The 21,615-nt window shown below is 51.6% G+C and overlaps 1 protein-coding gene across 1 annotated transcript; it reads right to left on the reverse strand.

The window, feature by feature from the left end:
• Positions 1-347: 347 nt before the first annotated feature.
• ECHDC3 (enoyl-CoA hydratase domain containing 3) lies at positions 348-18,625 on the reverse strand. Its single transcript, XM_021715901.1, has 5 exons — positions 18,252-18,625; positions 17,811-17,932; positions 15,730-15,827; positions 10,818-11,018; positions 348-1,135 (listed from the first exon to the last, which is right to left on the reverse strand). The coding sequence occupies exons 1-5, from the start codon at positions 18,623-18,625 to the stop codon at positions 824-826; spliced, it is 1,107 nt and encodes a 368-aa protein (XP_021571576.1). The 3' UTR covers positions 348-823.
• Between the last annotated feature and the right edge of the window lie 2,990 nt (positions 18,626-21,615).

The following is a 21,615-nucleotide window of genomic DNA, read 5'->3' on the forward strand; positions in this document are numbered from 1 at the left end:
TGAGGTGTGAAGACTGCTTGAGCTCACGAGTTCGAGGCTGCTGTGAGCACCACCGTACTCCAGCTGGGGCAACAGACCTTATCTTTAAAAAAAAGAAAAAAAGAAAAAGAAAATGTGTCTGGAGGCAGCGATTCTCAAAGGGTAGGTACATGCCCACACCCCTCCTGCCCCCAACCTTCTCATCCTCAGGGTGAGCCTGGAGTCTCAGCGTCACGTACTCTGGATGGCAAAGACATTCACTGGAGAAACGTGAGGTGCTCACCCTGTGTCTGTCAGTGCATAGACACACAGAAAGAGGACACTGATTTTTTTCTTTTCCCAGACAGCTCACGGTGTGCTCGGGAGGATCAAGTGACCAGTCTCCACACCTACTTAATCTATTTAAATCACATAAGAGTATTCCAAGGCCATAGGCATGATTATTTCTCTACAGAATCAAGGAGATTTTCTGCGTGGAGACTGTCTCATGGAGAGTTGAAATGTTTTATGTCTCTTGAGTCCTTGGCGAGGGTGGGTCCTGCCTCAGTCCTGCCTCCACTCTGGAAGGGTGGCCGCTCGCTTACGGTGTGGGAAGGAGTGTCCCAAACGCCAGGTTTCCTCCCTGGCTGGCCATCGCGGGGTTTGCCAACTTCTATCCTCCATTTCATCCACTCCCCATGAAACCATGGCTTTTAACACAGGCCACGCGCTGTGAAGCCAGCATTCATGCCATCAGAGCCACCCATCTGGCGTCTGAAATTACAAGGTCATGGTGTGACCAGGCCCCGAGGCAGAAGTGACCTCCTGGGTGCTGCCTAGGCCTCCACACCCCGTCCACACTGGCTCAGTGGGACCAGATGGGCTTCCTCTTCTGGAGGAAGGCCGTGATGCCCTCCTGCCCATCTGGCAGGGCCAGGTTGTCCACCATGGTCTGGGAGGTGAGGTGGTAGGCTGTCCTCAGGTCCTGGGGCAGCTGCCGGTAGAAGGCGGCCTTACCCAGGGTCACCACTGGGCGGCTCAGGGAGGCGATCTTCCTCGCCACCCTCATGGTCTCCTCCTGCAGCTGCCCCTCCGGGACCACTCTGCTGACCAGCCCGTGCAGCAGGGCCTCCTGGGCGGAGATGGGCTCCCCGGTGAACAGCATCTGCAGGGCGACCTGGGGGAGATACAGGAGTCATGAGGGCGCTCCCCTGTAACGCGCCCCTGCCGCCTCCGTCCCACCCTCACCACTTTGTGCTCTCCTGACTGCAGCCTCGGTCCAATGACCTGCTACCTCAGATAACGTGCCACCCGTGCCCTGATGTCTTTGGCGCCTGTCTCCTGCCAGGGATGGATCAGATCTTTTCCTGGAGCCAAGAAACCACGCGCAGCCGGGAGGAGGGCCTGCCTCGTGTCCTCTTGCTCCTCCGCAGATCTGTTCGCGGTGGGACGCCATCTGCCCCTTCCCAAGGCTGAGCGCAGGACAGCAGCCACCTCGGACGGGTGCCCTGCAGATGCTGCGGCTGGGGCCCCAGTACCTCTCCGAGCCAACCAGGGCCACTTTCCTCAAGGAGACCCCTTGTCACAGGTGCTGGCACCTTGTCCTGATTTGAAAGAGCAGCCCCCAACCTCCTGGAGACGGGGGCATTTACAGAAATTGTCCTGCAGGGACCAGACGTAGACCCAGTCTGCTTTTAACTCCCTCCCACCGCCCTCTCCCCAGATTCCTAGACCGGCAAGAGGGGGGGTGCAGCCTCCTCACCCCTCACTGTGTCCTCTGTTCCACATGTTGAACTTTGACTGATCCCCTGACTATAAAGCCCAGTTTCTCTAAACTCAAATTTGCATCTGAAAAGAGAGGGGAGCCTCGGGCCTGGGCTGGGGACCTCTCCTCTCCCTCTGGCCCTGGCTCACTCTTCCATAACCCTGTGACCTTTCTGTTTCTCAACCACCAGGCCACAGTCACCTCAGGATCCTGGCATGCTCCTTCTTCTCTTCAGGCCTCTCCCATACCCCCTTGGTCCGTGAGGTCCTCCATGACCGTCCTACTGAAATCGTAAAACAAACCACAACACTGTCCCCTGTTCTGGCTACATTTTTTATCCTCTGCACCTTTTTCCATTTAACACACCATGGATTTTCCACGCTTATTTGTTTATCTTGTTTCTCCTTTGCTAGCATGTAAACCCCAACAGGGAAGACTTTTTTGGTTTGTCTTCCACTCACTTCTTCATCCCCAGCACTGGAAGACTGTCTTGCACATAGTAAGCAACCTACTAAATATTTATGAATGAACGAATGATGAGAGAATGAATGAAGGCAAATAGAGTAGAGCACAAGTGATGCTATGGTTCCTTTGAGCCATATGGTTCCCTAGGGTCCCATCACTAGGTCAAAACAATGACACGGTTTCCAGCTGGCTCTTCCTCTCGGAACCCGGCCACCATGCTGTGAGGAAGCCCAATCTACTCTGAGGCGCCAGACCCACCCCCAGGGGCCCAGCACGAGGCAGCCTCAGCAGCCAGACGCCTTCAGACGGGTCCCCAGGTGTCACCCCTCCGTCCTCAGTCTTCCCAGCAGAAGTCACAGACATCGTGGCGCAGAGACGAGCCTTCCTCACCGAGCCCCGAACAAACCGCCAGTTCTCGAGCTCAACACATGTTGGCTATTTTGAGCTACCAGTTGGAGTGGCTTGCTACTCAGTGGCTGATGGCTGGACTCACTGGAGACGGAAATGTGGGAGCATCAGCATTCAGAGCAGGATTCCTCCAGCTTGCTGAGGGGCTGTCCTGGGCGTGGCAGGATGTACAGCAGCATCCCTGACCCCCACCTCTGCATGCCAGTAGCACTCACTCGCCCGCCCCGCCCCTGCTGCGCTGTAACATTCAAACAGGTCCCCAGACATCACCACGTCCTTGGGGCTAATATCGCTCCTAGTTTAAAACCACGGATCCCAGGACACACCCCTGCTCCAGCTCTGGCCTGAACCTCATGCCAGCAGCGCTCAGAGCAGAAGCCAAGGTGGGATAGCGTCACCACCTCTCCGAGCCACTTTTCCGTTAACGCAGGTGACTCCCTGGGAATTCACATGTCAGGAAGTGGCCAAGCCTGAAAAACTGACACAATATTAAAAAGCCAAAACCATCTAAGTCAAGTTCATCGATCCCCCGTCTCTTGGAATGATCCAGACCTCGAGGGCATTCAAGGAGTAGCTGAGATCAGGGTCAGGACTAGCAGGGGACATAATGGCCTGAAAAGCGGTCAGTGCTCCCTTCTGGCTGGTTCAGCAGAGGAGCCTTCGCTCAAGGCCAAGGTGGGCAACGTGCGGTGTGAGCTCCCGGCTGTGGGTCCAGCCTCCCATCAGACGCCTTCTCCTCTGCTCCTCCTCCTCCTGTCCTGTGGCGCTCTCTCTCCAGTCTCTGTTCTCCTGGTCCCAGGCACCATCACACATCTAGAAAGCACCCGTCTGACACAGGCTTCCCAGTGCCCCAGGATGTCTCTAGCTCCTGCAGGCTGGAGCCTGGGGAGGGGCTTGGACAGGGCCTGGCCCCAGGCCTGCTGAGCGCAGACCCTCCGGAGGACCCCCGAGCAAACTGCTTCTCACCTCTCACCTCCTCAGCCAGAGCACGGGGGCACAAATGACTGTCGCCGAGGGACGTTGTCAAGAGCTACTAATGACGGCAGGGCACCCTGTCACATCGAGGACAAGGGAAAGGCTGGGGAAAATGGTCATTTGAGCAAGACAGAAAGTAGGGGAGTCATGATGTCATTATGAAGGCTTTGCTTGCAGCAAAGAAGCTCAAGGGACCTGGCCCGAGGCAGCGTTTATGAAGGAAGGTGACCAACTTCCACGAGGAGAAACTCAAATGACAGCATCACATTGTCAGGTCCATTCGCTCATTCATTCATTTGACAAATATTTGTTTATTTTTGGGTTGGGGTCTCACTCTGTCACCCAGGCAGGAGTGCAGTGGCATGATCACAACTTACGGCAGCCTCGACCTCCTGGGCTCAGGTGATCCCTCCACCTCAGCCTCCCTAGTAGCTGGGGCTACAAGTGTGTGCCACCACACCCGACTATTTATTTTTATTTTTTATTTTTTGTAGAGACAAGGTCTCACTTTGCTGTCTAGGCTGGTCTCAAACTCCTGGCCTCCCAAAGTGCTGGAATGATAGGTGTGAGCCACCACTCCCAACCCCACAAATATTTACATAGAGAACCTACTATGCGTCCAACACTGTGCTACAGACCGAACCGCATCCCCCACAAATTCATATGGTGAAGGCCCAGCCCCCACGTGACTGTGTCTGGAGACAGGGCCTATAAGGAGGTAATAAAGGTTAAGTGAGGGCACAGGGTGGGCCCCAACACAGGATTACTGTCCTTATAAAAGGAGACATCCGAGCTCGCTCTCACCACCATCTGAGGACACAGTGACAAGGAGGCTGTCTGCAAGCCAGGGAGAGAGCCCCCGCCGGAAACCAAGTCCACCAGCATCTTGACCTTGGACTTGAGAACTTGAGAACTTGAGAAAATGCAATTTCTGTTGCTGAAGCCACCTGGTCATGATGTCTGCGATGGCGGCCTGAGCTGAGACACACAGGGATTGGCTGTATCTTAATTCTGAAGCAACACCAAAAACTTGCGTTAAAAACAGCACGTAAGTCCCCAGAGTGAATCCCTCTGGGAGGATGTGGAATTCTAGCCCCTGGCTGCATGAACAGGGAAGGCCCGTATCTGTCGGGGGAGGAGGCTCTACTCATAGGCAGCAGCAAGGATTTAGCAGCCTCTTATATTCCTTTCCACACGGAAACGAACTTGGCCCGAATAGGAAGGATTTTAATGGGGCAGAAAAGACATTTTCCCGCTCAGTCCATCGATCAGTCAGAGAAAGACGGATGGCCAGGCCTCCAGCCAGACACATTCAGAGAGACGGACCATCAGAACAAGAGAGACGGCCATAAAGCCAGACAATTATCGAGCGAGCCCCTGCTGACTTCTGGAGGCTGTGCTCGGCAAATTCAGAAGGGAAGCGGCAGACACCGGCCCTGTCTCTGCTGTTACCTACGGCCTAGTGGCTGCAAGGACCACTGAGTTAAGAAATCACCTCACAAGGAACCATTTTAAAACACGAAAGCGCCTCATCTTTCTGGAACACTCTGTCTGTAGCCGTGCCAAAGGGCCACATCAACTGGCCAAGTCCTTTCTGCTCTTAGATTCATTATCACTTATTTTTAGGGCAAACTTCTTATTTTTTTCTTTTTTTCAAGTTGGAGTCTCACTCCGTCGCCTAGACTGGAGTGCAGTGGTTGCTCCCAGCCACTGCAGCCTCGCCTGCTGGGCTCCGGCGATCCTTCCGCCTCAGCCTTCCAGTCGCTGGAACTACAGGCACGTGCTACCACGCCCGGCTGATTTTTTGATTTATTGTAGAGATGAGGTCTCGCCAAGTTGCCCAGGCGGGTCTCGAACCCGCGGGCTCAGGCAATCCGCTCACCTCGGCCTCCCAAAACGCTGGGATTACAGGCTGAGCCACCAAGCCCAGCCGCAAACTTTTTTTTTTTACCACACACAAGATTAACTTACTATAAAAACGGTTCTCAACCTTGAACAACTATCATAATACTATGAGAAAAGGACTGGCAGTAGCAGGAAACTGCAGGGGGTGGGGGGCAGGGAGGTGGGCTTGGCCATAGTGGGAATCTGCCTGGGGAAGGGGGGGCACACCTCATCAACAAGGGTACCTGCATCATGAATATTTGTATACCTAACCCTGGATTGTATCCTGCATCTTTAAAATAAAAAATTTAAATTAAAAAAAAAAACCAAACGGTCCTCAACGTTCTGCAGCGGGGATTTATTGTGCTCCCTGTGTGTCCGCATCCCTGCTTGACATCAAGGGCATGACTGTGAAGGGATAACGCAGAACCCAAGGGCATGGTCTTGGGCGGGGACCATCTCCCTCTCTGGGCCGTGGAACCGGATCCTGGGGCCTCTGCACCATCTGGGGCCTGGGGTGGGGCACACGGGCTCGGACATGTGCCGTCTCTTCTCAGGGCCTCCTAGGATGTGCCCCAGGAATGTCAGCTTTCAAAGAAGCCAGGAGCAAAGGTGAGCACCTGGGCAGAGGGCAAAGCGGCCAGCTGAGCGACTTCCTTCCTGAACTCACGGCTGCGTCTGCATGGACAGATGGGAAGGGGCGAGAAAGGGCTTGGGGCTCTCCTGGTAACTGGGCAAAACACTGAGCCGGCCAGCGCAGAGAACTGTGGTGTGCCGGCTTCCGCCAGTTTGGAGACAAAACGTGGACTGGCTGGAGGACACCTCACAAGTGGCAAGTGTGTGGCCGCTCATGCAGCCCCGGCTCTGTTCCTTCACCCAGAAGGCTTGGTGAGATTCACGCTGCTCACGAGAGACGACTTGCCTGGACTGAGGTCAAGGGCCAGGAGGCCTGGACCGAGTGTCTTCCTGGCCCTGCCTCTGGCTCCTGAGCCATCTCTGCCAAGTCTACTCCCGCCCTGGGCCTCAGGTTCTTTATCGCCCAAGTGGCGCGATGCCATTCGGCAGTATATTGATTTATGGGGGTTTTGCCTGGACAGATTAGACAAGAGTGGCGTTCCCCAAGAAAAAAGTCCTCTTGACTTGACAGCTAATCAGCACAATCTTGACTTGGGATTTAAGCTTCTATGCAGGGTGTCCCTAGAAACGAGAGATGAAAGAGAAGAAATCCGCCTCCCACCTTTCCCCAGCCGCCCACACTGCCCTTCAGGCTGGCACCTCCTCGTTGCCCTGTGCGCAGCTGGTGATTTAACGCCTCCGCTTCCCAGGGGTGGTTGCATTCAAAGCCACAAAAAGGACTTGAGGCGGAGGCGTCACCCGGAGGGAATGTGGCCTGGTATAAAGAACCGGCATTTGGAACTGGATGTACCCGGGTTCCAACCCCAGGTCTGCACTTCCGAACCACAAGCCCTTCGACTATTTAAGCCCTCAGAGTCTGTTTCTGCCTTCGGTTCTGTGAAGATTGGAGATAATAGGTGTAGAGCTTATCGTAAGGCGCCGGGCAAACAGGAGGTACCTAATAAATGCAGTGGCCATTAACACACCTATGCTAACTGCAAATTTCTGTGACTCTCCAATGTTGGACTTTAGGTATCATAGCCCCTGAAAGGGGGTAGCCATTTAAAGCAGAGGGGTCTTCTGGGTCCCCTAAGTCACATGACAAGTCTAAGTGACAAGAACCATATGTTACAGACCACAGGGGACTATAGTGTCCTTTTGGTTGGGCATGGGGTCTTAAGTCCCTTCAGGTTGCTGTGACAAAATACCACCGCCCGGGTGGTGGCTCATATTGAGAGAACTTAATTTCCCACAGTTCTGGAGGTGGGAAGTCCAGTGTCAGGGTGCCGGCTTTGGTGTCTGGTGAGGACCCCGGGTGGGGGGGGCGGTTCACAGATGGGGCCTTCCCACTGTGTCCTCACATGGGACAAAGGGGTAAGGTAGCTCTCTGGGGTCTCTTTTATAAAGGCACTGACCCCACTCAGGAGGGTTCCACCCTCATGACCTGATCACCTCCCAAAGGTCCCACTTCCTAATACTGGCACTGTGGGGGTGAGGATTCAACACAGGAATTTTTGGGGACACAGACATTCAGATCAGAACACATGGTCTGTCTCCAAGGAAGCACGGGCAACGGGTGAGGAGCTGGCAGCGTGTGGGGGGAATTGAGGAGGGGTAAGTCTCTGGGTGGAACCCACAAGGCCTGTGCACATGTGTGCACACAAAAAATGCATATGTACCCAAGCACATGTGCACGAGCACACGCATGCTTACACTTGGTTACCCACTGGTGGGCCTGAGCCTGGGCTCTGCCCTGCAGCAGGATTCTGAGGGAAGCTCCCAGAAGGATCACTGGGCCACTCCAACCCGCTGGCACATGACCTAAGCCACCAAAACCCTCCCGTTCCCTCTTGCAGACAGGGTGCTGAGCTCCAAGGCTATGCTTCTCAAACTTTGGCCACATAAGTCACCATGAAGATGCGGTCTGGGGGAGACCTGAGACTGAGCATTTTCCCCAGGCTCTGTGGAGTCTGGACCAGTCTAAGCAGCGAGGCTTAACCCTCCTTCCAGCCAGGAAATCCTTCTTGTTCTCATTAGACCTTCAGGAAATCGGATTCTGTGGCCACACACAGCCTGATGTTGGATCGACCAGAGCAAGTGCCAGGACTACGGGAAAATGACCGCCTGGGGAACAGGGAGCCTGCATTGTCACCGTGCGTACCAGGAGGCCTGAGCTGGGCTTTGGTTTCTGAGTGAGGCCCATCCAACTGCGGCCAGCGCAGCTGCACCAGGCTGGGTGTGTGTATGGCACGAAGGAGATGCATGATTGAAGTCATGCTGGAGGAAGCACCTTACAGAGGGGGACAATTATCCATGCCAGGGCTCAGCCTGGCTTGAATACCCAGCTCCACTCCCTCCTGCCCCAGTGGGCAAATCAGGTCCCTGTGGTGACCAGCAGAGGGCACCGCTGGCCCACACATGGTGTCTCGGCCACTGCGAAAAAGGACTGGGACTTCCCATCCCCGCTCGCTTCCCTGTGGGTGGCCAGGGGCCACGCGCCCCCCCCCCAGACTCCGTGGGCCTGTGCGCAGTGAGCTCGTGGCGACAGGCAGGTGTTTTGGGTCAGGTTTAGAGTTTTATGAATCCCGGCCTCTCCTCCTAAAGCAGCCACACTGGTCAGATCTGCAAATCCAGACACCTGGCCGAGGCCTTAAATTCGGACAGATTTTCCTCCCACAAAATTCCCTTTGTCAGTACTGCAGTTTCTGCGAACCCCAAACTCTGTTTCTGATTCATGTCCCCAAGTAGCCCAGCAGTAATGAGCCCAGGATATAAGGAATGTATGAACAGAACTCAGCCATGTCCCAATGGCTGATTAGTCTTGAGTCAAGAGTCAGAGGCCTTCTGGCGGTCAGAACCTGAGGACGGAGGCCGGGACTCTCAGTAGGATCACTGGGAGCCTCTCTGCCCTGTCTTATGAGAGGGCCTGTTCTTGCCAAGCTGTCTTTGGGAAGTAAAAGCTCCTTTGGGCCTTACAATGTCCCTGTCCCTTCGTCTGTCACACTCGACAATTAAGGGACGTTGTTGGGCTCCCTTGAAACAAGGCCTGCTTTCATCCCATTTCTTTCCCCTTCTCAAAAACTAATTTAAAACTTGATCAATATGTTGTGGTGTTAAGTTGCTAGGAATCAATTCTAATAAGCCTTGATTCCAGAGGTTTGCTTGTTTCAAAAAGAATGTGTTCTTAAGTGACAGTGGGCTGATTTTGAGGTGTCAAATGCCTTACTGTGGAAGCTTCCAGCATGTCAGGTGTTGAGGACAGCTACCAGGCTTACACCTTTTGCTATGCAGGGCCTCATGATTGGATTTGCAGTTAGAAGATAGTTTATGAATAAGCTCTGGCAATAGATTTGTAAGACATTTTCACTTAATGTAGGGACTTAAGTATTCACAGAATGAACACTTACACATTTAGGGTAAATGGCTACTTGTCAGAATACAAAACATTAGCCAGAAGACATCTCAAGCCAACACGGCTGCAGTGTGGAGCCCACTGTGGCCAATTTCCCTAAGGGTGTGCTTGCAGATACCTGCCTCCAGGACTTCCCCATAAACACACTTTTCTGTCAAAACAAACAAGGAAGCACTATAAACGAAGGCGGTTCTTCCCTAAACGCCTTGGTCCTGCTGCTGGATTCCCCTTGGGTCTCACTTCTTTTATGTCTTGGGTGTGTGAGCGACTCCTAATTCTCATAGTTGATGCCAAAATAGAAAGCAGTTTAGGTTCCCTGCTTGGTGTGGTATATGACGCTGCCCCCCCCTTACAGCTGAGAATGAGGATGCACTTTTTCTAGAACACTGCTGGTTCCTACTTAAGGGATGTTCAGGTATTAGTTTATGATGCGAGTGGAAAAAAGAAAGCTTTGCGATGAAAATGGATGTCTTGGTCGTTAGCAGTGACAAAGCAACTTTGCCACGCGGCTGTTTCTTGGGCGAATTCCACACCCCATGCACAGAAGAGTCAGGCTCCTGAAATGCAGCTGCTGTGAACCCGGCACACCCAGTAAGTCAGCCACTCTGAAGCCCTCTAGAACAAGACGGGATGTTAACAAACAGTAGGCCAGTGGCACCGCCCTCTAGGCCTCCTGACACTGGCATTCTGTTGTATGCTGCTGTCTCTCGTGGGCAACCATTCAGCATGACAAAACTGTGCCTCAATTGTATTTCAAGTAAGATTATAAAAATATATGCCTTTATGAAAACAAAACAAATGAAAACACCCAACTACTCATACTGAGGGGCGCACAAGATGGAAATGCAGTGACTCTGCAGACTGACATCCAGCCTAAGAGCTACAGAGTGTGGCTGGGCGTGGTGGCTCATGCCTGTAATCCCAGCACTTTGGGAGGCTGAGGCGGGAGGACTGCTTGAGCCCAGGAGTTCAAGACCAGCCTGGGCAACATAGTGAGACTCTGTATTAAAAAAAAAAAAATACCCCCTCCCCCAAAAAAGCTGCAGAGGAACAAGTAACTGACTCTTCCCTCCCTGCCATTAGAAGGAACATGGGGCAACCCCCTCGAGTCCCCTCCCACTCTGGGAGCTTTTCTGGCCTCTCAATAAATCTTGCTATAGAAAAAAAAAGAAGGAATAACGTGGCACATTCAGCCAGATACGCTTTGGGTGGACTGTCCCCACAGGGATGGCATTTAGACGGTCCCAATAGGAACGGCATTTTCAACACGCAAATCCCAAACATCACCTACAGGGGGGAAGACACTCTGAGAAGGGCCCGGGAAAATCCAGTTACCTTTCTAGGCACTGCTCTCCCCAAGGCGACCCCGGGGGTGGAGCAGAAGAGCCCGACGTTCACACCAGGGGTGGCGAAGGAGGCCTTGTCGCTGGCCATGGCGATGTCGCAGCTGGCCACCAGCTGACAGCCGGCAGCCGTGGCCAGGCCGTTGACCATGGCGATGACCGGCACGGGGTGGTTCCGGATCAGCATCATGACCTGAGGGACAGATACACCTGCGTCACATCTGGAGGGAGACCCGGCACAAACACCTATCACTTCAGGTGGCGTCACAGTTTCCAGGGTGCTTTTCCTATGCACGAGTTTGTCAGATTCCATTTTCAAAAAGGGTGAAAATAAAGGCACCCAAAGCCCTGACTTGAGTTAAGTCCCTTCTCTGAGCCAGATTCTAGAATTTGATCTCCTGAGAACCCCATGAGGAAGGAACCCTAATATGCAACAAGGACACTAAGCCCAGAGGGGGATGTCAGTTGCCTGAGGCCACATGGCAGGTGCTATCCAGGCCTGTCAGCCCTAAGCACATCTCTCAGAGGCGACAGTTCCCCCAAATGCCTCCCTGGCAAACTCGCTGAAGAACAGTGTGCATGTTTATCTCCGGGGCACAAACACAACCCTTCCCGACAATTCCCTTGTCATGGTGCAGCAGTGCTGGTGTTAAAAGCCAGATGCTGGTATCTGGAGCTTCCTTGAAACATTAAGGTGGAAAGGGTCTCAGAGCCCGCTTCCTTGGTAATTACTCTCCAATTACCACCATGCACACTCTCTCAATTCTATTAAGGTTGGGAAAGGTGACCCTGCTGTCATCAAAATAAACACAATTCCCAAAACAGAGCCTCAAGCACAGTAAGGAGAGCTGGAAATGTGCCCCTACCCTGTCATACGTCTCCAGAACTTTATTCTTGCAGCTTAGTTTTTCATGGCAGTCTAAACAGGCTGCGTTGCTATGGTGACTCCAATTTCTAAATTGTTGCTCTTTGAACCTTGGCAGGGAGGGAAGGATGATAGGAACTAAATCTGGGTTTCTTCCCCCAAGGCAGCAATTCAAAGGAAGACGACCTTCATTGATTTGAAGATTCTGTCTAAGAAATGTACCTTCTGTATTCATCAACATTTGGTATTTGTTAGCTTTATTCTAAAATAGACAATTACATGTGGAAGGTGGTGGCATCTTATTCTACAGTGGTGGGTTAGGGCTTCGGGGGGGGGAAGGGTCACCTTTTGAGAGCCTGACAGATGGTAACGACCCCCTCCCTCCCTGGAAGAGTGTACAGATACAGCCCTGCCCACAAAACTGCTCACGGAGTCAGGGGGTTCCTGCATTCAAGGTGAGGCTGGGGATAGAATGGGGATAACAGGTCTAAAGTCTTGCTGTGAAGAAAGAAAAGGTTTTGTTTTTGTTCCACGTGTCGTCCCAACACCCAGGGAAATGAAGCTGCTTAGGAAAAGTCAGTGGGCTGGGCTTACAGTTGAGCAGTCTGTGTGTTCTCTCTGCCATCTGTGAGTGGCTGGGATTCCATAACACCCAGTAGAAAAATGCTTTCATAGTGCTGTAGATATTCAGTAACATTAAAAATACTTACACCTGACCCCGGCATTTTAGCAGGCAGAGGAGAGAGGATTGCCTGAGCTCAGGGGTTCGAGACCGGCCTGGGCGACTTGGCGAGACCTCGTCTCTACAATAAATCACTAAAAATTAGCTGGGCGTGGTGGTGTGCATCTGTGGTTCCACTTTCTTGGAAGGCTGAGGTGGAAGGATTGCCTCAACCTGGCAGGTCGAGGCCATGGTGGCCGTGAGTGTGACACTGCACTCCAGCCTGGGTGATGGAGAGAGACTCTGACTCAAAGAATAAAATAAATAAATAAATAATAAGAAAGTCTATAAGTTAAAATAAATAAATAAAAATGCTTATGCCTTTGGTCCAGGAATTCTACTTCTAAGAAAAAACTATAAATAATATAAACCTACAGTAATAAGTAAGCAGTTATGTAAATGAAACTATATCCATTGACGAGAATGCTGTCTTCTCATTAGAATGCAATTTTCCAAGACAAATACCAGCATGGCCTTCTGGGACTGCTGGGGTTTGATGCTCAGTCTGTCACTTACTTGCTGCCTAAGCTTGGACAAGTCATTTGACCCCTCAGTTTTCACATCTGTTAAATGGGTATAATAATAGTACCAACCTTACAGAACATGGCAGCTATATAAATTAATATGTCCAACACACCTAAAGTATTGCCTGGCACACAGTAAGCATTCAATGCCATAATCAATTGCACAATTACACACTGTAAACATGATTATTCAGACAAACAAATAGGCACACAAAAAGAAATATAGCCAAATATTAACAGTGGTTCTCTCTGGGTGGTATGATTATGGTATAGCAGCAGTAATTTGCACTTCTTCATTTTATTTTTCTAGATTTTTAAAATATTTAATAGTAAGTACGTATTACTTTCATAACTAAAAATATTTTAAATAAAGTTAGAGAGCGGTTCAGAAAAGACAAGGGGAACCCAGGTGACAAACAAGCTAGGATAGTCAAACTCTTGACAGTCAAGAATCAGTTATACTTCCTACTTGGCCTTCTTTAATTAGTACTGTTTTGGGTCTGCCTACTTATTGCGTGACGTAAATTTTTTTTTGAGTTGGAGTCTCACTCCGTCGCCCAGACTGGAATGCAGTGGCACACTCCTGGCCACCGCAGCCTCGACCTGCTGGGCTCTGGTGATCTTCCAAGTAGCCAGAACTACAGGCGTGCGCTACCATGCCCGGCTAATTCTTTTTTGATTTATTGTAGAGACGAGGTCTCGCCAAGTTGCCTGGGCGAGTCTTGAACCCGCGGGCTCAGGCAATCCACTCGCCTCGGCCTCCCAAAGCGCTGGGTTGACAGGCTGAGCCACCGAGCCCTGCCGGGGCCTCTACTAACAGCATCAAGAGTTTCCAAGTTCTTTCCCAAAGCGAGAGACCTTGTCCCTCGGCCATTTCATTGGTGGCTGTGAGAAGAAAGAGGAGAACTTCCCCTGGGCTCGAGTTTCCATCTCCAATTTCAACAGGGTGTTAAGAGGCACTATGTCTGGAGCAAACTCCATAGGTCACTTTCACTCTTCACCACCAAGTTCTTCTCATCCTCATTCTTAATATGCCCTACTCCTGAGGTGTCAGTAATTAACCATCACACAGTACTTATGGCCTGTAACAAATTGGCTGTTGTTTCTAGATGTGGACTGATTCAGACACCTCTATCTTCCTTTCTAAAATCAAATTTTCTCATGCATGAACTGAACAATGAAATATCTAGCTCATTCTGTTCCAATCTGCCTGCTGATTACACTTGGAAATTGAAATCTTGCACGAGTTCACGGCTCGTATTTACCCAAGACAATTTGATTTTCTTAGAAATAGTATGAACGGAATCAACACGCTCTCACTCTGATTTCACCACTTTAGGGCCAGGTCCTGGTTGGCTGAGTCTTCTTTGGGGAGCCAGAGGCCATCTGCTTCCAAGAAACCTGACCTCTGTCCTCTGCAGAAGCCCTGCTCCCCCTGGCTCTTTACTGGCCTGTTCAGATCTCAGTCCAGGAGGTTACCAGAGCAGAGAGATAAAAGCAGACCCTCTGGGGAGGAGGGAAGGCTCTGCTGTTTCCTTTGATGCTTTTCTACTTTAGCCAAACATGCCGGGTATTCATGGAAAAAAGCTTTTAAAGCACGGAGCCTTGGCAAACCTGAGAGCAGAATGCTACACAAACATCAACATAGAAACAAAAGCCTGAGTTCCAGCTCGCACTCCCCTCCCCAGAAGCTTCAAGGAAATCGCTTTTCCTGTTTGTCCTCCACGAAGTGAGAAAAATAGAACCTGATCTCTTTAAAGATTTCTGGAAGGGCAAGAAAGACAAAAGGTGGGCAAGAAGCACCCTCCATTCACCTTCTCCTGTCTTGTCTGCACAGTATTTGTTGAATCATTAATGACCAAACACATGAATGAATAAGTCAATGATTGAATGAAAAGCTAGGTGAAGTTACCCTAAGATCAGGTTATGAATCTGCTCTATCAGATTCATAGTCTTGTTTCCCAACTAGATTTCCAGTTTCAGTTTGGCAGGAAATTTTTTTTCTCATGCTTCTCTCAATACTTTGCAAGTGTTATGTTTACAGTAGGTGCTGGCTGTGTTCACTGAATGAACAACGTGTTACTTAAAGCTGGATTCCATATTTGGTTTTTTAATCCTCCAAGGGGGGTTGATTTCATGCATTTATAAATCATCCAAAACATTTTGTACCTCTTTTTCCTCTGTGGCTGTTGGCAATTTTCCTCAATATGGTGAAAGAGGCAGAAAAAAAAGGCAAAAATGAAAACGTTAATTTTCCTTCTTGGACGTGGTGAGTAAAAGGTTGGTTGAAAGAAATAATTTTTAAAACCACTATTGTTACTCTATTTATGAACAGTCTTTTCCATTTGACAGAGTTGTTTTAGTTTAAAAGTTTTACAAATTATCATAATCTTAGGTTCTTCCTCTCTAAAAATGTACATTTTCACCTTTGACCCCTTACTCAAAACTGGCACACCATGACACACCCCACCACGCTGGAGATGGCACCTGTGAGTACCATCATGTATTCGACTTTCTTTGGTACAAAACAAAATCAACAGCACATTATAGCCACTTTTTCTTTTTGAACAGAGGTCTCACTCTGTCACCCAGGCTGGCGTGCAGTGGCACGATCTCCGCTCACCACAGCCTCGACCTCCCGTGCTCAGGCGATCCCTCTTGCCCCAGTTTTCAGTCGCTCTGCGGTGGTTTAGTCTCACAGTCAAAGCTCACCTGTCAGCTCGAAGGCTAACTCAGCGATGCTTAAGCTCTCGACCACTTTCAGGCTGGCAGCGCTGCCCATCTCCTGGCTTACCTCAGAACAGGTCTGAAAGACTTCCGCGTGGTAACCATGGCCTTGTTCCTCCGTCAGCTCCTTTAAATCATGCCCAGAAGAGAACACAGGCCCCTCGGCTGCCAGCGTTTCCAATCGAGAAAAGAAAAGCAAAGAAAAAGATGTGGATAGCCAGAGGGGCCAGGGAGTTCACTAGCTAGCTCTTCACTTAGAGAAAGTTAATGGCCCAATTTTCAGAAAAAGAATTCCAGTTTGCTCGAAAAGTTACAGCCAGAATTTTGCGATGAAAATGCAAGGTAAGGCAGCTGTGTCCTAAAAGCCCACGGGGGGAAACGATGAAAACAGGCAGTAATGCACGCAGAAGGGGAGGAACAAGAGGGGGGGCTTCACAGAGCCTTTGATCTGGGACTGGGCTGGCCTGAGTGTATAGGCGCAGGCAGGCCGTTCAAACCCACCCTGCACAGACACGTCCCTGCCATCTGTCGACCCACGGTGGCCAGCCACAGGGGCTGCATCGGGAAGGCCAGGGGGAAGGGACCTTGGAGTCAGCTGGCTCCAGCTCTTGATTTTACAAACGCGGTCTCTGAGGATGTGGCTGCTGCCACTGTCATCACCCACAACAAATGTCATCCCTGATGACTGGCAACACCTCCCTCCCCCTTTTGTTGTGGTTCTTTGGCAGCCAGTCTTGCTCTCCTCTCACATTATTTTGCTGCATCAGGGAACAGCCCCCGAGGCTGCTGGACTCGCCTGGCTCAATCTCCTTTGCCCTTCACCTTATAAAACAGGTGAAAACTTTTGTTTTCACCAGGGTAAGATGATAACATTCTGAGTACCTGTCTCTAGAAACAGGTTTTTTTGGTTTTGTTTTGTTTTGTTTTGAGATAGGGTTTCATTCTGTCATCCAGGCTTGAGTACAGTGGCATGATCACGGCTTAAGCAATCCTTCTGTCTCAGCCTCCTAAGTAGCTAGGACTACAGGTATGCACCATCATGCCCACTAATTTTTCAGTTTTTTGTAGAGACAGGGTCTTGCTGTGTTGCCCAGGCTGGTCTTGAACTCCTGGCCTCAAGTGATCCTCCTGCCTCAGCCTCCCAAAGCACTGGGATTATAGATGTGAGCCACTGCACCTGGCCCAGAAATGCTGATCTTTACATTTGCAAAACAAAACAAAACAAAAAACACCACAGAACATCATTGGCTATACTGGTCTGCAGAAGCTGTACAATGCCGACAGTTCTATTATTTATAACACCTCCACCATCACAAGCAAAGATAATTCTGTAAAAAATTTTATTGGAGCAGACAAGGAAATGGGGAGAAAATGCTGCATACTTCCCAGCACTGTAAAAGGAGACACTGCAGATGTCAGTTGAAAAACTTAAGAGCAGAAAAGACAAACCAATCAAATGCCCCAATGGCCAGGTCCTACCTGGCCAGGAAATCTCTCAGAAGGATGAGAGATTAAACCCATTTCAGGCTGGGCACGTTGGTCACGCCTGTCATCCCAACACTTTGGGAGGCTGAGGCAAGAGGGCTGCCCAGCCCAGGAGTTCAAGACCAGCCTGGGCAATTGGCAAGACCTCGTCTCTACAATAAGCCAAAAAATAAGCTGGGGGGGTGGTGCACGCCTATAGTTCCAGTGCCTTCGAAGGTTGAGGCAGAAGGGTTGCCTGAGCTCAGCAGGTCGAGGCTGCGGTGGCTGTGAGCATGCCACTGCACTCCAGCCTGGGCGACAGAGTGAGACTCTGACTCAAACAACAAAAGCAAAAACAAAAAAACCCATTTTATAAGGTCCCCAAAGAAACGGATTCTCTGATTCTGATGGGAAGAGCGGAATAGCCAGCTATGACAATGTTTAGTAGCTGACAAAAAGGAAAAGAACTTTTTCCACTGAACAGTAATCTTTGCTATAGTTTCTGCAGTTAAGTGTTAGAACCACGTCTCCAGCTACACAAGAGTTTTCCGTAACGAATGTTCCTGTAAAGCAGCTTTGACACAATTTTCCAGTTAAAGGAGGGAAGGCCCCAGTTTACCCAAGAATTTCGAGAAGCCTCTTCTGGGCAGTGTGGAACACTAAGGAGAGATACCGGATAGATACCTGAGATGACAATGACTTTCAGATCTTTGCTTTCCGCCTCATGAAGAATGTCGTTTCGGAGGGACTTGAGCATCGCAAGTGACAGCGCGTTCCGCTTCTTCGGATTGCTCAAGACTACGTGCCTGGGAAGAACATTCTGTGATCACTGGGTTGGGCACCAGTCAACACAAGTGAGGACCCCTGCAATCCCCTTCTAATTTGGGAGCTGTTTTTAAAACACCAGGAAAGAGAAACACTGGTGCTTAGTGCCAGTTGAGAGGGTCTGTCAACCCTCTGGGGCTGCAGTCAAGTCAAAACAAGAAAAAGACGGCCTGGAAGGCAGGCTGGTTTTCCTGCCTCTCTCTTTGATTTGTTTCTCTTTTTCTCCACATTTGCTGTCAGAAACATGACCGCCACTTCCACAGAAAGGGCAAGGCATCGCAGCTCCCAAGTCTCCGCCACCCATCCAGAGAGGACGCAGCGTTGGATGACAGCCGCAGGGAGGGGGGCCTGAAGGGCGGCGATGCCCTCAGCGTGTCCCTGATGTCCTTCAGAGCAAAGCTAGGAAGGAGCCTTGAACGACAGGGCACCCCACGCCTCCTCTCCCCGGCCCCAGGGAAGAGGCAGGGGAGGCGTGGCCGCGACACACGCCTAGGACAGCATCGGCCCATCTTTCTAATCGTGGTGTCTTGTAACTCTGCAAAATAACTGGCTGTTGGAGAACAGATGGGAGTGAAGAGCAAAGGACAGACCACACAGCAACGGGCTCTTCCAGACACGCCATCTCGCACAAGGCTGGCGCTCAAAGGGCCTGCTCGCATGTTAGGGGGGTCCATGTGCTCAATAAAATCAACCGCATTGTCATCTTGTTGCCTGCACACAGAAACGTCTCATTTTTGCTGTTATAAGACACAGGCAACAAGCCAAACGCTGATTACTGTCATATAGTTTGTACATTCCCCATCGGTCTCCACCTACTCGCTGTCTGCCTCCCCCTTCTGTTGGGAATCTGATATCCCTACTGCCACGCAGTCAGCTCGAATCCTCCAGAAATAGCACCCGTGTCATCGTTTTCTGGAAAACAACCTTGATGACTGAATTTATCTCAGTGTAGTAAGACTAACTGCTGTCTTTGGAACACCACTTCAGTTTTGCCACAGCCTCGGAGGCTGTGCTATTCACCCTGTTGCTTCTCCTACACGTGTTCTCTCCTCAGTACAAAGATGACTTGCAGCTGATATCCTGATGGCCCTCCAAACCTATGTGTGGCGGCAGCAGGACAACTCCTTAGAAACCTTTCAGTACAATAATGAGTATGCCTGTTGGGCCAGACGCACTAAGCTGCCACGCCAGCAGTGCCATGTGCTCGCATCCAGCTCTAAGGCCTTAGGCAAGCAACTTGGTGGAGAAAGATCCCCACCCCCGAATGCCCTTGCTGCCTGGTGCTATCTGCTCCCCTGGGTCCCGCTGGGCTCACACGTCACACGCTGCCAGGGTGGTGCTCGAACCTGCCGAGTCCACCCCTCAGCCCAGTGTCCTGACCCCGCCACTGAAGCCCTTCTCACCGGGAAGTTCCCAGTCACCAGATCCAGGCCTGCTGGCCATGCTGGTCACTCCCTCCTTCTAGAAGCAGATTTCTCCTGCCTGGTGGTTTTGCACTGCTCTGGCCAAGCACTGTGGACCTCCTTCCTGGGCTCCTACCCCTCAGCTAGCACCTAAATGCCAGGGGGTCTCAAGCCCTTTTCTCACTCCACATGCTTTTTCCTGGCAACTTTACCAGCGGCCCTGACATCCGCTGCCGCCTATGCCGAGCTCCAGGCCCATGGTCCGGCCCTCTGTCTCCTGGACTCCCCGCCTGGTGCTTCTGGGCATCGTCCTTCACGCCTGGGCCTGCCGCTCTCCTCCTCTGCCCTTACCTCAGTGCTCGCAATCAGCGGCCCAGCCAGAAATGGAGAGCCATTTTCAATTTCTAGCCCCTCATACTCCACGGGCTCAAAACTCAACTGACAATACCTCCTGAAAATCTCGCCAGCCTGAACCCTCCCCGGGGTGATCTTGGTTCAAAGCACATGTTGCCCTGTTCTGAGAAAGCCACCAACTCCACCCATCTGAAGAGGAAACCTCTTCAAGAATGAGGTCGCCCAGGGCATGTGATAAGACTGTCCCAGCAAGAGATGGGCCCCATAAACATCCCCGAGCTGTGTGAAGATCATCACTGTAACCATGAGAAGGCCCCTGAGAAGAGGGACTGCCAGGCTCACCCACAGAGAAGACACTCAATGAAAGTCTGTTGACTGAACTGATGCCAAAAAACGGCATTTCTGCTTTTCACAGCCAATCCCATCGATGGTGGTGGAGTAACATCATATCTGGCTTTCTGACTGTCTCTTCAACCCAAGTGGTGGGGGCTGAGATGGCACAGCAGAGTGGAAACGACTCCGGGGACAGAGGGGCCACTCTCAGACTCCTGGCGATCCCACTACTGGCTGTGTGGCCCTGAACGGGCTGTCACTTCTCTGAACTTGTTTCCACATTGCAAAGCGGCGATGATGTTATCCACCTTGCAGGGTTAAGTGTCAGGGACCACGAGTGCAGCGTCTGCGTGGAGCCCAATCAGATGTGGCCCTGCCTGAAAGACCGCACTGGGGCTGGGAGGCCCTGCAAAGGGACACTTGCGGAGTGACGGGCTGCTCAGGCGCACCTGCTTAGTGCCTGACAGCACTGCTTTCATGCCTGGCCAGGGGTTCCCCTCCTCCCTAATGGTTCCTAGCTTGTGTGATGGTTCCCATCACCCCGCTTTCTGACCTGATGATCTGATCCAACTCTGGAGAAATCGACTGGCTCCTTTTGCCAGCGGGCTGCCGTGCTCAGAAGCCAGGCTGCGGCCCGGATGTAAGCAGACTTACAGACGCAGAACCGCCCTTCTCCATGGGCAAGAAGGGTCCCTCAAGGGCCCTGCTCTGGCCTTCTTACAGCCACACCCTCCAGAGGAGCCAGGAGTCCACCGGGAGGGAAACCCAGCTGCAGTCACCCATACCCCGGAATGCGTGGCCCTGCAGTGAGCACCCCAAGGGGGCCAAGCGCAGCTGTCCATAGGGCATGAGGGACAGGCAGCCTATGTGCATGTGGGCTGGTGTCTGCAGACCTTTGTGCCCAGGCCCTTGTACTGCAGGCAGGAGGGCTGGAGTGGAGGGGGGGGAGAGGGCAGAGCCAAAGGAAGCCGCTGCAGGCCAGGGGCAGGCTCTGTGCTCCTGCTGGGGTGTGCCCAGGGGTCTGAGGATGACCAACTCACAGCAACCTTCCATGTCTCAGGAAGGTATACTTCTCAGGGTAGGCGAATGAAACATTTGACAGCCTGATGGGTAACTCTTGACTATGCTATGTAGGCGTCCTCTTGGGCCCTTCCGGGTGGGCAAACATCAGGTTCAGGCCTGGATGGGGTCCTCTGACCCTCACTACTCCATCGTTCAGTTTCCAGCGTGTGCACAGGCATGTTTTGAAGGGTTTTAGGCTTGTTGCCAAAAGGGCAGAGCTCAGGACGCGATGTCCTTAGCCCTATTTATTGACCCACCCCCCGCACATGGGTGAGGGCCAAGGAGCAGCACGACCAAACTAGCTCACCCTGGGGCCACGTCAGGTGCGTGACCCTCCTCGGAAGGGCTCTCTCGGAGGCCCACACCCAGCCCGAAAGTCCAACAACCACTCGGTTCTGTTGCCCTGCGGCTTTAGGCCGGGGCCGTCCAAGTCAGTCCCACTTGCAATCCTCCCACCTGCGTCTTGCTACTGTGCCCAGGCCCTTCCCCAAAGAGCTTACCCGGCCGACTTC

Source organism: Carlito syrichta, unplaced genomic scaffold (assembly GCF_000164805.1).
Source record: "Carlito syrichta isolate Samal-C Ts95f unplaced genomic scaffold, Tarsius_syrichta-2.0.1 Scaffold308004, whole genome shotgun sequence".
Taxonomy (NCBI): domain Eukaryota; kingdom Metazoa; phylum Chordata; class Mammalia; order Primates; family Tarsiidae; genus Carlito; species Carlito syrichta.